Source organism: Porites lutea, chromosome 8 (assembly GCF_958299795.1).
Source record: "Porites lutea chromosome 8, jaPorLute2.1, whole genome shotgun sequence".
NCBI lineage: Eukaryota > Metazoa > Cnidaria > Anthozoa > Scleractinia > Poritidae > Porites > Porites lutea.
Window position 1 is genome coordinate 7648415 of NC_133208.1, and position 12500 is coordinate 7660914.

The window sequence follows — 12500 nt, forward strand, 5'->3', positions numbered from 1 at the left end:
GTATTTGTTTTATATGCTCTCAAACTGGTATTGTCCAACAGATTTGAGTCGTCCCTCTGACTTCAATTCCTCAATTCTTCTTCACTGATTTCTTTTTGGGTTCCCAATTACGAATGATGCCCCCTTCTGTTCTCCTAAATATCAAGTGATTCCCGCTCCACCCACCCTCCCCCCCCCCCCCCCCCCCCCCCCTATGGAGTCGATTCAAACTTCTTCCCAGGGCCGTTCGGTTGCTGAAATAAAAAACATGGCGGCTGCTGATCAGCGCACAAAAAAAAGACCTAAAGCAAGCCGTAATGAGTATTCTAAGAAGAGCCTGGGTGAAATATCAACAGTTGCTTATAACACATCCTTGGAAAACACAAAGTATAGGAACAGGTATTGTAATTAATGAAATTCCGTTTTTAAATTGATTTGTCATGAAACTCATGATCGATTTGAGGAGACATCACCTCACATTTGAGTAAGGTGATGTCTTCAAAAAATCCAAAGCTTAATTGCCATGAAATAAGCCTAAATACTTTTACCGATCGCGTTGTAGGGGCTTAGAATTGTTTTAAAAGACAAATGAGCTTCGGATTTGCGGACTTGCCATTACTTGCAATGTCCTCTAAATTTTCAGGGTATGAGGACGTCAGTTTGAAGACACAGTTGGGACAGTTTGTGAATTGTTGGATTTCGATGCACCCAAAATGGAAAACATAGCAAAATGGAAAAGGGCCTAAATCAAATGAAACTATGGCGCGTTGTTTGTTTTAAAATTATTTTAGTCAGTTGTATCATATCATTGTCTTCTTTTCATTTATCTCTCATCCCTTATTTGGCATCATTTCTTGCTGCTTTTTCAAACGTCTTCTCTTGATATTTGGTGCTCCAGAGAGAGACTCTTGCTTTAACATTTTCTATGTCTGTTGTATGCACTACTCTGTCAGTTGTATCCAGTACTCTGTCAGTTGTACACACTACTCTGTCATTTGTAAACATTTTCTCTGTTAACACATGTACTGAGGGGTGTCCATATTAACTGGGTTGAATTTAGAGAAAATGTAACTTAAGAGTAAGTTAAGGACTGTCTTTCCCCAGGGACAAAGCAAACTGTCTGTAATAATGAGGTGTCTTTATTAAGCAGGTGTGTAAAAAATTGGGTTTGACTGTATACACAGGGCTGTCAACTCTCCTGCATAATCTGGGAGACTCCAGATTTTGAACCATAATTCACCCAGTCTCCAGGTTAGAATCTGAAATCTTACGGGTAATCGCCATGGATTGCCATTTCTTGTGGAATAGACTTTCTGACAGTGGAATTTTTTCAAATACTTTGCTTTGTTTGAGCTATTTTACTGTTAATATCAAACATTTCCTCACAAACTCTGGTATGCTATTGTAAATAATAGAGGATGTTAGCATCAACAACGAGTACGAGTACGAGAACGACTTCAAGCCGTACTCGTACTCGAAGTCGTTTTCTCAGCTTTCTATGTTAGCGATGACACCGAGTTCGAGTTTATAGAAAATAAAATTATTGGATTCCGCATGACTGGGCGCCAAATTTGAGTCGAGGTAGCGCCTCCACAACAATTTCGAAAACAAAAAATGATTCTAAAAAACGTTCAAGACTGCTTGTTAATCGATTTTTCGAGGTAACTCGAAGGATGGTTAGTCGCGGTCTTAAAACACGCTAAAACCCATCAAATTCAACACAACAACCACACTGGACAAAGAAGTAAGTATTCTTTATTGGTATCTTCGACTGCTGCGATATTTTTGACCAAATAATGGCAATTTTCGGGGTTATTTCGCGAGCCTGTGAGGCCTGTGGAGAGACATGAAACTCTCCCGGGTAAATGCAAATTTACTCTGTGTACGAAATATCGCGTTCGGTTGCTTTTCCTCGACTTCAAAAGCAGTATTTTACATAAAACATAATATAAGGAATGTTCAAGATTATAAAGAGAGGCTAGAAACGAAAAGAAACTGCATTAAACGATCGGAATTTACCTTTGAAAACCAGCTCTTCCCAGTCGTTCTACCCACTTCGAGTTTTTGGTGAGAACTCGTCGTAGTGCAACTTCACAGGACGACTTGAAAACGTGGAGATGCGCAGAAGGGATGCGCAGTACGCAAAATCGCTGATCTCGTTCTAGAACTCGTACTCGTTGTCGATGCTAACATTCTCTAATATAAGCAATAATGTGGCTGGTGGGAAGTAAGCCAATTAATTAGGTCAAATGTGAGAATTCTAACAACATCTTTTTTGTGCAGTTTTTTTCACAAAATTTTATATGATGTCATGTGCCGTAGTCATTATGACATCATTTATCATCCCTCATCCCATCAATTCTTAATATTTTAAGATGTGGGAGGTTGACAGCCCTGGTATACACCTGATTCAAAAAACATTGTCGCTTGAAAAGTGTAAACCATGAACGATGGAACCTATGGATTTATGGGTAGAAGAGTTTATTAGCATTGGAAGTTCTTTTCAGAAATGTTTACTTTATTGAAGCTTTTGGTGATGATGCATCCAAAAAACATCAAACGGTTTCCAGATTTTGTGGCAATAAGCTCACAGCTTCACCTGTCCTGGACACATAACAGATGTCTACAATTAAAGAGCATAGGCATATCACAAATGCACACTTGAAAATCATAAGATAGGACATAAAAAGCTTTCTTGGAAGACAAAAACAACAACAACAACAAAGGCATGCCTTGCAGAAAGTATTTTAGGTATTTGCATCCACATGAGTACCTCATGACAATGCAAACTTTTGTCAAAAGATCTTTGAATTTGCTTTGCTAATGAACATACATGTATACCCAAAAATACTTGAGGCCTCACCATTCATGGTTTATACTTTTGAGCGACAACAACAACATTATCCGGACGATAATGCTCTTGGCCCACAGATTGTGTTCATGCAAATTTCACAGTGGCGCTAGATACCTAGACATGTATATGTACAGTGCATGCAGCTCAAAACAACTGTCCAAAAAATGCGTGTGTACAATTTGTACCTCACTGCATCTGAGTGCGCGTGTATCTCTGACACATCTGATTAGTATACATGTATGGGCCAGCTTTATACCTCTTTCACAATGGTGTCCTATTAATATATATTTTTTTTATACGTGTGATAAATTCAGGCTTTCTGACCTTGTTTGAAAGTAAGAATTGTTTTGTATTTTGCACATGTTAACGAGGTCAGAAATGGTTATTATAATCCTATAAAAGAATACATGTATATTTAATAGGCCACCAGATTGTAAAATACGTCTATTGTCTACTTATTGCTCTTATTTTGTGAAAGGTTTAAACCCAGGAGTCATTTCATAAGTAGGCTGAGTATGATTGTCTGGGTGAACGGACTTCCTGAATGTTGACTGAATGTTGAGATTTCAAAAGCTTTGTTTTTGCACGGTTAGCCTGGCAGTGAGAACGAGGCTAGCTGTGCAAATACAAAGCTTTTTTAATCTCTGGGGACAAAATGGCTGCTGGGTGACAAAGGTCTTTTGTCTGTGGGTACGAATGGCAAGGATGGACATTGATTGAAACTTGAAAAAGTTGTGCCACCCTTTTCAAGTTTTAAAGCTTTGTGCCTGCAAAAATTACAATCATAAAAATTGTTACAGTTAGTGCTCCATGGTGAAAATTTTGTTTGGTTATATTCTTTAAAACTCTAAACAGACCTGTACAAGTATTTGTTTTATGGGTTAAGGGACTAAGTTCTGATGTATATGTAAGCTATCCATGAACATGCTATGGTACAACTAGGCAGCATAATATTATTGCAAAAAGAAGGTATAGTGTCCAATAGCTCTGGACTGGTAAAATTTTGCTATTGTGCTAGTGGATTTCGTTCTTAACTTGGCCAATGTACGGGACGGTGACGTTTTTTGAGGGATTAAAATTACAGTATAAGAACTGTGTAATCATTGCAGTTACCTCATCAAAAAGTATTTGGGGCTAGTTAAAATGACCTTTGAGCTAATGCATACAGCTTGCCCAAATGACAAGCTGTAAAACTGACTTTCTTTGCACCCTGCTGATGTTAATTCCCATTAGACTTCACAGTCCCCTATTATTTTATAAATACTGTAACTCGCATTCATCTAGGGTGCGAATGTACTGAGGGGGGAGGGAGTTCCCCTTTAACTTCTGTGAACTCGGATTGCAGGATTTCATTCACACCTCCATGGATGTGAGCTACAGTGATGTGAGGACAGTCCCCCTATTCCCCCCAAATCAGTGATCCTATACCCCCCCCCCTCCTCCCAACCCCCAGTCCCAGGGTAGAATTGACAATCATCCTTAGGTTACACTCAGACCATGGGCAAATTAAAAGAAAAAAAAGAAAGAAAGGAAAAGAGTGATTATCTAGTTTGTTTATGTAAAGTTTAAAAGTACAGAGGAAGTGGCAAATTGACTGGGTTGATTAAGCTCAGTTGCTGCCAATCCCACTTGCTGCCTCATTTATATACCCTGTATGCCTCCATAAGCCTTAAAACCGTCCGTTTCACTACTCTATTTTAGACAAGAGACTCTCCAACCCATATTTAGGCTATTGAATCCCCTCCTCATACACACACATGTACATGTACACTAATTGAAATCTCCTACATTTTATAAGCTGTTAATGGTGCCGACACCATGTTTGAGAGGCTAATGGCAAAATTGTGTACTCAGTTTTAAGACTCTCAACCCCCCAAACCCATACCATGTCCAGTGGTGTTACCCAGTAAGGCCAAGTACAGGAGCTGAGTGCTTCTCCCTGGGTTGCAAAGACAGTTTAACTCTTCATTACTTTTTGTTTTTGCCTTAGGTGTCCTTGTGGCTGCTGGAAATGTCATCACCCAGCAACTTGCTGAGCAAAAAGGCACAAATCATGACTTCAGAAGAACAGCTCGTATGGGAGTGGTTCGACTAGTTATTGACCCTGTGCTTAGATCATGGTATCTTACACTGGAAAGGATTGTTCCTGGGACTGCAAAAACTTCTGGCTTTGAAAAGATGCTGCTGCATCAGAGTCTCTTTTCCCCTGTTATGATATGCTTCTTTTTCAGTGTGTCAGAGACACTTGCAGGAAAACGACCGCATGAAATTAAAGAGATGCTCCAGGAATGCTATGTGCAGACACTGATCACAAATTACAAGATCTGGCCCCTTGCACAGACTCTGAATTTTACGTTTGTTCCTATATATACTCAGCACTGTGTTGGCTTTGTCCAAATTGTAGCAATATTTTGGAATGCATACCTGTCATGGATGGCTAACAAGCCGTCACCTGATGCTGCAGCCTTAACTGTTAAGAAGCGTTTGGAGCAAGTTCAGTGATGTGACTCACAGCACCGTCTTTTTGGTTAGTTGATTCACTTGACGTCAACCAGAAGTTATGATGTTAATATTTCCAATACAATTACACTGTAAAAGTACTAATCTTGTTATGATTAAAATATTTATATAAAATTATTTACAAGTCAATGGCACAAGTTATTAAAAAAAAGTGATGTTTAAAATATTGGAATCACATTCTAATCACACATCGAATGAGGTTGGGGATGAAAATTCACACCCACAGACAATCTTCAACTAATTCAGTTTTATCAAAAAGGTAGACATAGTGTAGATAACATTCACTTCTTTGGTCCTAATTTGAAGTCAGAAAAGAGAAATACTGGCAGTAATGTTACATCATTTGATTGCTCTTAGAACCTTTGTCTAGCAGGTGCGTAGCAAATTAAAATAGATTGGTAAAAGTGTCATTAATTGGGTTCATAACTTTGGAGAACTTTGTAAAGTATATAGAGGTTGGTAGCCTGGGACCATGCAGGCTCTGTAGTGGGGGGAAAAGCCAGAAAAAAGGGGTGAAATAGGAAAAATAACAGTGAGCGAAGCAAGCTTAGTGGTGGGGAGGACTACCGCGTGGCTCGCTTCACTCGCCAATTATTATTATTATTATTTTTTTGTCAACACCGAGTTTTTCTCCTTTTCCCCCAATGTGGAGCCTGGGCCCAAACTAAGAGGTTGGTTGTATCTTTGTTAGTACAGGGAATGGTGTTTACACAAAAATGGTACCTGTACTTTCTGTTACAATAATTATTGCTTATTAATTTTCTTCAAGCTTATTGGGTGGGGAGGGTGTGTGTGTGAGTAACAGGCTGAGTGGGAATGATGCTATGCTATGATGTAAGACTGGAGCAGCAAGCCTTTAGTAATTATTCTATTGCATGAGCAGTATTTCTGAGAAACTAAAGCAAATCAGTTTTTAAATAATACATGGTTTAAATTTTACAAAGTTGTTTTTATTATCAGTTGATTATCTCACACTGAATATTTTAGTTCGAGAACTTTACGGGCAAGAAATAATAAATTATTATAAGGCTGTTTTCAAAACATTGCTGGAATGTTATTGTGTTACAAGGAATAAACCAATCAGGTGCAGTGCGGGAAAAATAAAATACAATCAACAACGGTGATTAGTTTGTGGTGTTTTGACTAGCTCACAGGAGTTGTAATCATTGGTTCCAACACATGTTACTGAATATTTTTAGGTGCAGTTCATGGTGTTCTAAATTAAACAGTAACGATATTTGCTGCTGTGCAAACAAAACACTCTGTGACAATAATATTTAGGGTCTTTCTAGTGGGGGTGGGGGGGGGACAGTTGCTTAACCCCCTTAAACCCCAATATTAACAAACAAATTGTCCAGACTGTCCTAAAACATTTTCTGAAAGGATTATTCGAGAATAATTTGTTTCATGATCAAAGCATTTACTCGATTGTGATCTTTTTAACAATTCTCATAACCTTTTCATTTTATGATGTTGTGATGATGTTAGGAGAAAATCGTTGTTGGTCACTGAAAGTGGAGGCAGGGGTGGCTTTATGATCAGAGAGGTTACACTAGCCTATGTAAATAGGGATACCACAACAGTGGTAAGCCAAATAAAGTGGTCCCAGAGTTTAAAAAAAAAGTGTAAAAATATTAAGCTACAAAAAACGCGCTGATATTTCATGTGTCATATGTGGCGCTCACGGTATGTAAAAAAGGCAAAAACAGATCGTGATCTTTCTGCAAAACATGAAGGCCAATGACTTGTTCTTCAAAAAAGTGAACTTTAATAAGCAATAGGACGGCAGAGGAAAGGAGACAGCAAACCTTCTGTGACAAGAGTGACAATCAGTAATGTTTGAAAAAAATTCCGCCAAACTTCAATTCAGAAGATCTTTTCGTAAAAGGAGGGGGGCGTAAGGAGGGTACGAATACCGCAATACCGCACGTGGTAGAGAGAGAAAACCGCAATACCGCATCAAAATTTACCCAAATACCGAAACCGCAGTTGCAAATGGGAAGAAGTTGCCGTTCTCAAGACTAAAATCCACCTTTTGAATAGTGTTTCCAAATTAAGGTGCGTCGATGTTAAGCATACGATAAACATACATGTACGACCATCGCACTCGTCTTTGTTTATCAAACGTTTTCAGTGAAACTCATATACGATAAGGTCCGATAACTGTCAGTCCATTTTTTCAAGTAGACTGTAGGACAGGAAAATGTCGATAATCGATGTACTGTTGAGGTAGGTTAGGGGTAAGTACAATAAGATAGTACTTACCAAACGGTTTCCCTGGATTTCCCCAGCCTCTTCTCCCCTCGATTTACCAAACAACGGAACTTTTTTTTACTGTAATTTTCGCCCCCTTTGCCTTCATCGTAGAAAATTGCTACGCAATTTATAGCGACCTCACTATTTACTGGATTATCTGACTAGTCACTCTGTTCACCATCTGGATCGCTCGCCATTGTTTCGCGACTGGCACGAAAGAGACGGTACTGGTCGGTAAGAACGTTAGCCAAGACACATTTTAGGGCACTTTTTCCCGCGAAAATGAAATCTCCACCATGTCTATGAGCGCATTGTCTGGACTCTCTTTGCGCAATCATGACGGTCCCCGACTGTGCAACTAGGGAGAAACGCAGGCTAGGGGACCTAGGGAGACCTTTTAGGACTCCTTTTAGGATTTGTCAGGAACCCATAGATTTGTATAGTTGTCATGCTTTAAAGAAACGAAGCAGATCACCGCGTGACAACAATTTTTTCACCGATTACCGCGTCATAAAATTTAAAATTACCGCATACTTGGACTCTGAAAACCGCAATACCGTACTTTGAAAAAAAATTACCGCAAAATCGCACCAAAAATCATGACCCAATACCGCAAAGCGCCGCGCGTGGAGCTTTGCTAAGAACACAACAGTAAGTGAAGATCACGAGAAAACGCGCAAGTAATAGCCCTGTTACGTTTGTCATAAACAAACGTTTTGCCGTCCTCTTCTTTCTGCACTCCTTTTCTATTTTTCACCCGACCATTATTTTTTTTTTCGACGTCGCTTTTCATTCTCGTTAGGTTCCTTGTTGCACTGCGGGCGCAGAGTGTTCCAAGTGTTCGAAAGTGCCGCGTCACGACAATTCGTCATGAAACATCCCTATGGTAACTGTAAGTTTTGAAAGTTTTTGTTCGCATTTGTTCTTGTACTACTGTTTGTACCACATCGCCTTTTTTAATGAAAATATTGACGCAATTGTATCATGGTCGTGCTTCAAAAATCGGATAACCAACTTTACGCAGACATTGTTCGATGTTTGAAACAAAATTTTCGATCTGAGTTTCAACCGCCTTTCGTCGCATCGCATGGCGAGCGAAAAGTCCGAATTCGAACGAGTTGTCATTACAAATCGAAATTACGGGAAGACCATTGGCGACAAACGTACAATCGCAATGTAAAACAGAGTGTTCGAGGATTTTATACGCCGGCTCATGTTCCGTATGCTTCAGTTGGAGATGTTTGTTTGGATGTAAAAGACCTCGTAGTGAAAACGGTTGGCGGTGAACAGAGCCCGGAGAAGGTAGGTTAAAAGCTTCAAAACACGATTGTTTTACTTATATATTGACATTTATTCTCATTCTAAAAACTGAAAAGACATTCTCATTTAAACCAATTCACCACTTTATTCTCTAGAATCAGCTAGGGTACATATAAGTATTTAATATACCACAACAATACGCCACGAGAAATGCCGCAGTGTCCCTGATTTGAAAACCAAATCTAACTTTGTTATCAGAGCCATGGATATCGGGTGTATGTAAAACACGGAACCTACCCGGAACCTACCGGAACCTGCCGGAACCTACCGGAACCTGCCGGAATCAACCGGAACCTACCGGAACCCCCCGGAACCTACCCGGAACCTTGAAAAAAGCGCAAATGATAAAATTAAAAAAAAAACAAATAACAAAAAATAATACAAATCAAATAAAAATAATGAAAATGAAATAAATATACTAAATATAGGTAGCTTCCACCTTAAAAATAGTCTGAAAGCTACAATTTTTATTATTTTATTTCGTTTTAATTATTTTAATTTGATTTGTATTATTTTTATTGTTTATTTGGTTCCCGTCCTCTTGTTAAATCAGCCTAATACTTGAACAGGTCGGCACGTGACTAACGGAATGCCAAAGACCAAAGTACAAAGTATTGTTTTACGACTCGAAACCACGTGCGCTGTGGAAGTCAGCGAGAGAGCGTGGACAGTTTTTTCAAGTACGACCATGAATGAAGGGAAAGCCGAGACGATCACCATAGAAGATGAATCACAGTCTGAAGATGACAATAGTGAAGAGCTATATCAGCCGGTTTTTATGAGAACCGAGGAAACGTGTCCTTTTGCTGTATTCTGCCCTAATTAATCTGAAAAGTTGCAATCGCGGACAGTTGGCTGTAATCAAACGGCTATATGAGCTTATCATTGTAAGTCCTTTTCATTAAATCCCCCAATCATTGATTACAATCACTATTGTAATAAATTTAAGAGAGTAACTTTGTAAAATTGAGGAGGTTTAGGCTCCAGCGACTGTTTTGAAAGAAACTTAACAGCCATTTTGCAAGCTGCTCTCCATATTTTTAATTGTGATATTTGAAAATGACTGTTAGAAGCTCTTTTTTAGTTGGCAATTTTACTTTTGTGGGAAATTGTAATGGTTATGATTAATTGGTAACAGGACATCGTGTCATCCAATTCAATCTGTAACCATACTCCTGATTAACAAATCGGACTCCCGTTTCGCGGTCGTCCCATTTGTTAATTACTCATATGATTACAGACCGAATTGGACTTCACTCAGTACGATTACCATCATAAAGAAAGGTACCTGTCAACGACCGTTGTTTTGTCTTACTCCCATGTAATCGACGTCGTTGTGTTTCCTTCAAGTACTCATTACGTAACTACCTACCCTTGGTTTAGTGGTATTTCCTACACCCATCACTCTGTTTTGAAAGGTGTTTTGTTGCGTTCTTAGGCTTTGTTTACGGTAATATCGAGCCCTTAGCGTTAGGTTAATCGTGTCTTCCGTCAACAGGAACGACGTTTGTAATCATGTTCTGTTTGTTAGTTTATCAGGGTCTTGACGATGTTGAATAATGGTAATCAAGACAATAATCTTGGTAAATGAGGTTGAATCTGTCAGCCGTTAATGTCCGTTGCTTGTGTTAGATCAATAGATAAATTAATACAAACGTTCCGGCTTCTACGAATATTTTTAAGCTCCAGCCATTTTATGCATTATGTATATGGGAGGGCAGTTGTTACCCGCCAACCAAAGCAAGCCAAACAGCAGTTTTTGTCACAAACAGTGAAGTCATATGTTCTCGTATCTTTTCACTTGAATAAACCAATTCCTGTGTGACTTCGTTTAGTTCTGGTTGTTCTTTTTTAATGCAATTCCACGAAAAGTTAATGAACCCGCGCTTTCCTCTTCTTTTCTGCGCCTGTTTCCTGATTAGCTCGTAACTCCCTTAGTCACGTGCCGTTCTGTTACCGTCATTTTGAAGTGAAAACTATTTATTTTTATCATTTCTATAGCGTTTTATTCTTACTTTGTTACTTGTGTTTATTTTATTTTATTTTTATTATTTTGGTTTCCGGGGGATTCCGGGTCGGTTCCGGGTGATTCCGGCAGGTTCCGGTAGGTTCCGGTTGATTCCGGCAGGTTCCGGTAGGTTCCGGCAGGTTCCGGTAGGTTCCGGGTAGGTTGCGTGTTTTACATACACCCATGGATATCCATGTCAGAACATGCGCATGCACTGCATGACATCCCTGTTCGTCATGTCTTAATATTAGCATCAGCTTTTTTTTATAGAGGAATTAAAAAACTCCTTCTTTTGAAAACTATTTTCTGTAACCCTGAATAGTTATCCTGAGTTATCTCACCCTGTAAAATTCACCTTGACAACGCATGGAAGGTTGCTACTTGTTCCAGCGCATCATACCATTATTTGTAAAGATTACGATATTATCAAAAGATATTATTATTCATCATTCTTATGATTTGATGGTATCATTTTGCATGGTTCAAATGATAATGAAGCATGGCTAGCCCTTCATTCAATCTAAACAATAAGAATGCACCACAACTTGCAAAAAAAAGAGATAAACCTATTTGTTATTGTTATTGTTTCAGTATAAAAATTCTAGTCTTGCTGCTGATTTTTGTGAACAAGAGAGAAAGAAGGACCAAGATCGTGTGGAAATAAGTCAGAAGGTAGGGCGAGAAACCCACATTCTGTTATAAGTAATGGAAAATTATTGTTTTCACATCGCAACAGGACGGCAGGAAGAAGAGGACGGCAAAACGCTTGGGTGTGACAAGTGACAGGGCTGTTACTTGTCTGTTTTGATCTGACGTGATCTTCACTTGACATTAATTTTTTTCCAGTCTTTTACAAAAAAAGATCTATTTAAAAGAAGGTGAAGTTTGGCGGAAGGTTTTTTCAAACAAAATTATTGTCACGCTTGTCACACATTAAGGTTTGCCGTCTTCTTCCCTCTTCTGTCCTGTTGCGTACGTCAGTTCACTCAGCGTACGCCTTCGGTAAGGTGAAAATACAATTCTTCTACGGTTTAAATGATCCTTTTTGCTGTTTTTTTTTTTAAAGTAAACTCAATAATAGATTATAAATGAAAATGACCCCAACACTGAAGTTCAAAAGCTGTCTTCGCAATTGTGTTTTTGGCTGCCGTCAACATTATTACGATCACAAGCAAATTAAAAAGAAGCTACGAAGAGAAACACAAAGCGGATCGAAATCCACCAATCACAAACTTCTGTTTCCTAAGAGATCCGCTAAGATGATTGACGGCAGTGAAGAACGCAAACATCAGTTGGCTTTTGAACTTCAAAATTCACGTGTTTTTGAAAAGCGCAGTAAGGGGGAGTTTGGAAAAACCGAGGGTTGGTGAAATTGGAATTTTAGTTAAAGACTTTATCCGTCCTTTTTAATAGTGAAGTAAACTGCAATTGGTTTAGCTCATTGGTTAATAATAAAAAGTACATTTTCTTTTTGTTTTACCATTAGAACAACCTTTTTGTACTGAGTTATTGCAGGCTTATTCTTTTGTAGAAACAAAAATTACAAGGATCAAAGAAGAGGGC

At 38.8% G+C, this 12500-nt stretch overlaps 2 protein-coding genes across 2 annotated transcripts in view; one reads left to right on the forward strand and one right to left on the reverse strand.

Annotated features, from left to right (window-relative positions):
• LOC140945160 (uncharacterized) overlaps nt 1-12500 on the reverse strand; it is a 388260-nt gene that overhangs the window by 285049 nt on the left and 90711 nt on the right. The gene's annotated exons all lie outside the window — the stretch shown is intronic.
• LOC140946900 (mitochondrial inner membrane protein Mpv17-like) lies at nt 259-6591 on the forward strand. The gene is made up of 2 exons (XM_073396004.1): nt 259-378; nt 4824-6591. Exons 1-2 carry the CDS (start codon nt 297-299, stop codon nt 5333-5335), a joined length of 594 nt encoding a protein of 197 aa, XP_073252105.1. The 5' UTR covers nt 259-296; the 3' UTR covers nt 5336-6591.

What these genes read in the sequence shown, in the direction of transcription:
- LOC140946900 (XM_073396004.1), top strand. Translation starts at nt 297, where the DNA reads ATGAGTATTCTAAGAAGAGCCTGGGTGAAATATCAACAGTTGCTTATA. An exon ending in AACACAAAGTATAGGAACAG is followed by an intron (nt 379 to 4,823) that starts GTATTGTAATTA and finishes TTTTTGCCTTAG; the next exon opens with GTGTCCTTGTGGCTGCTGGA.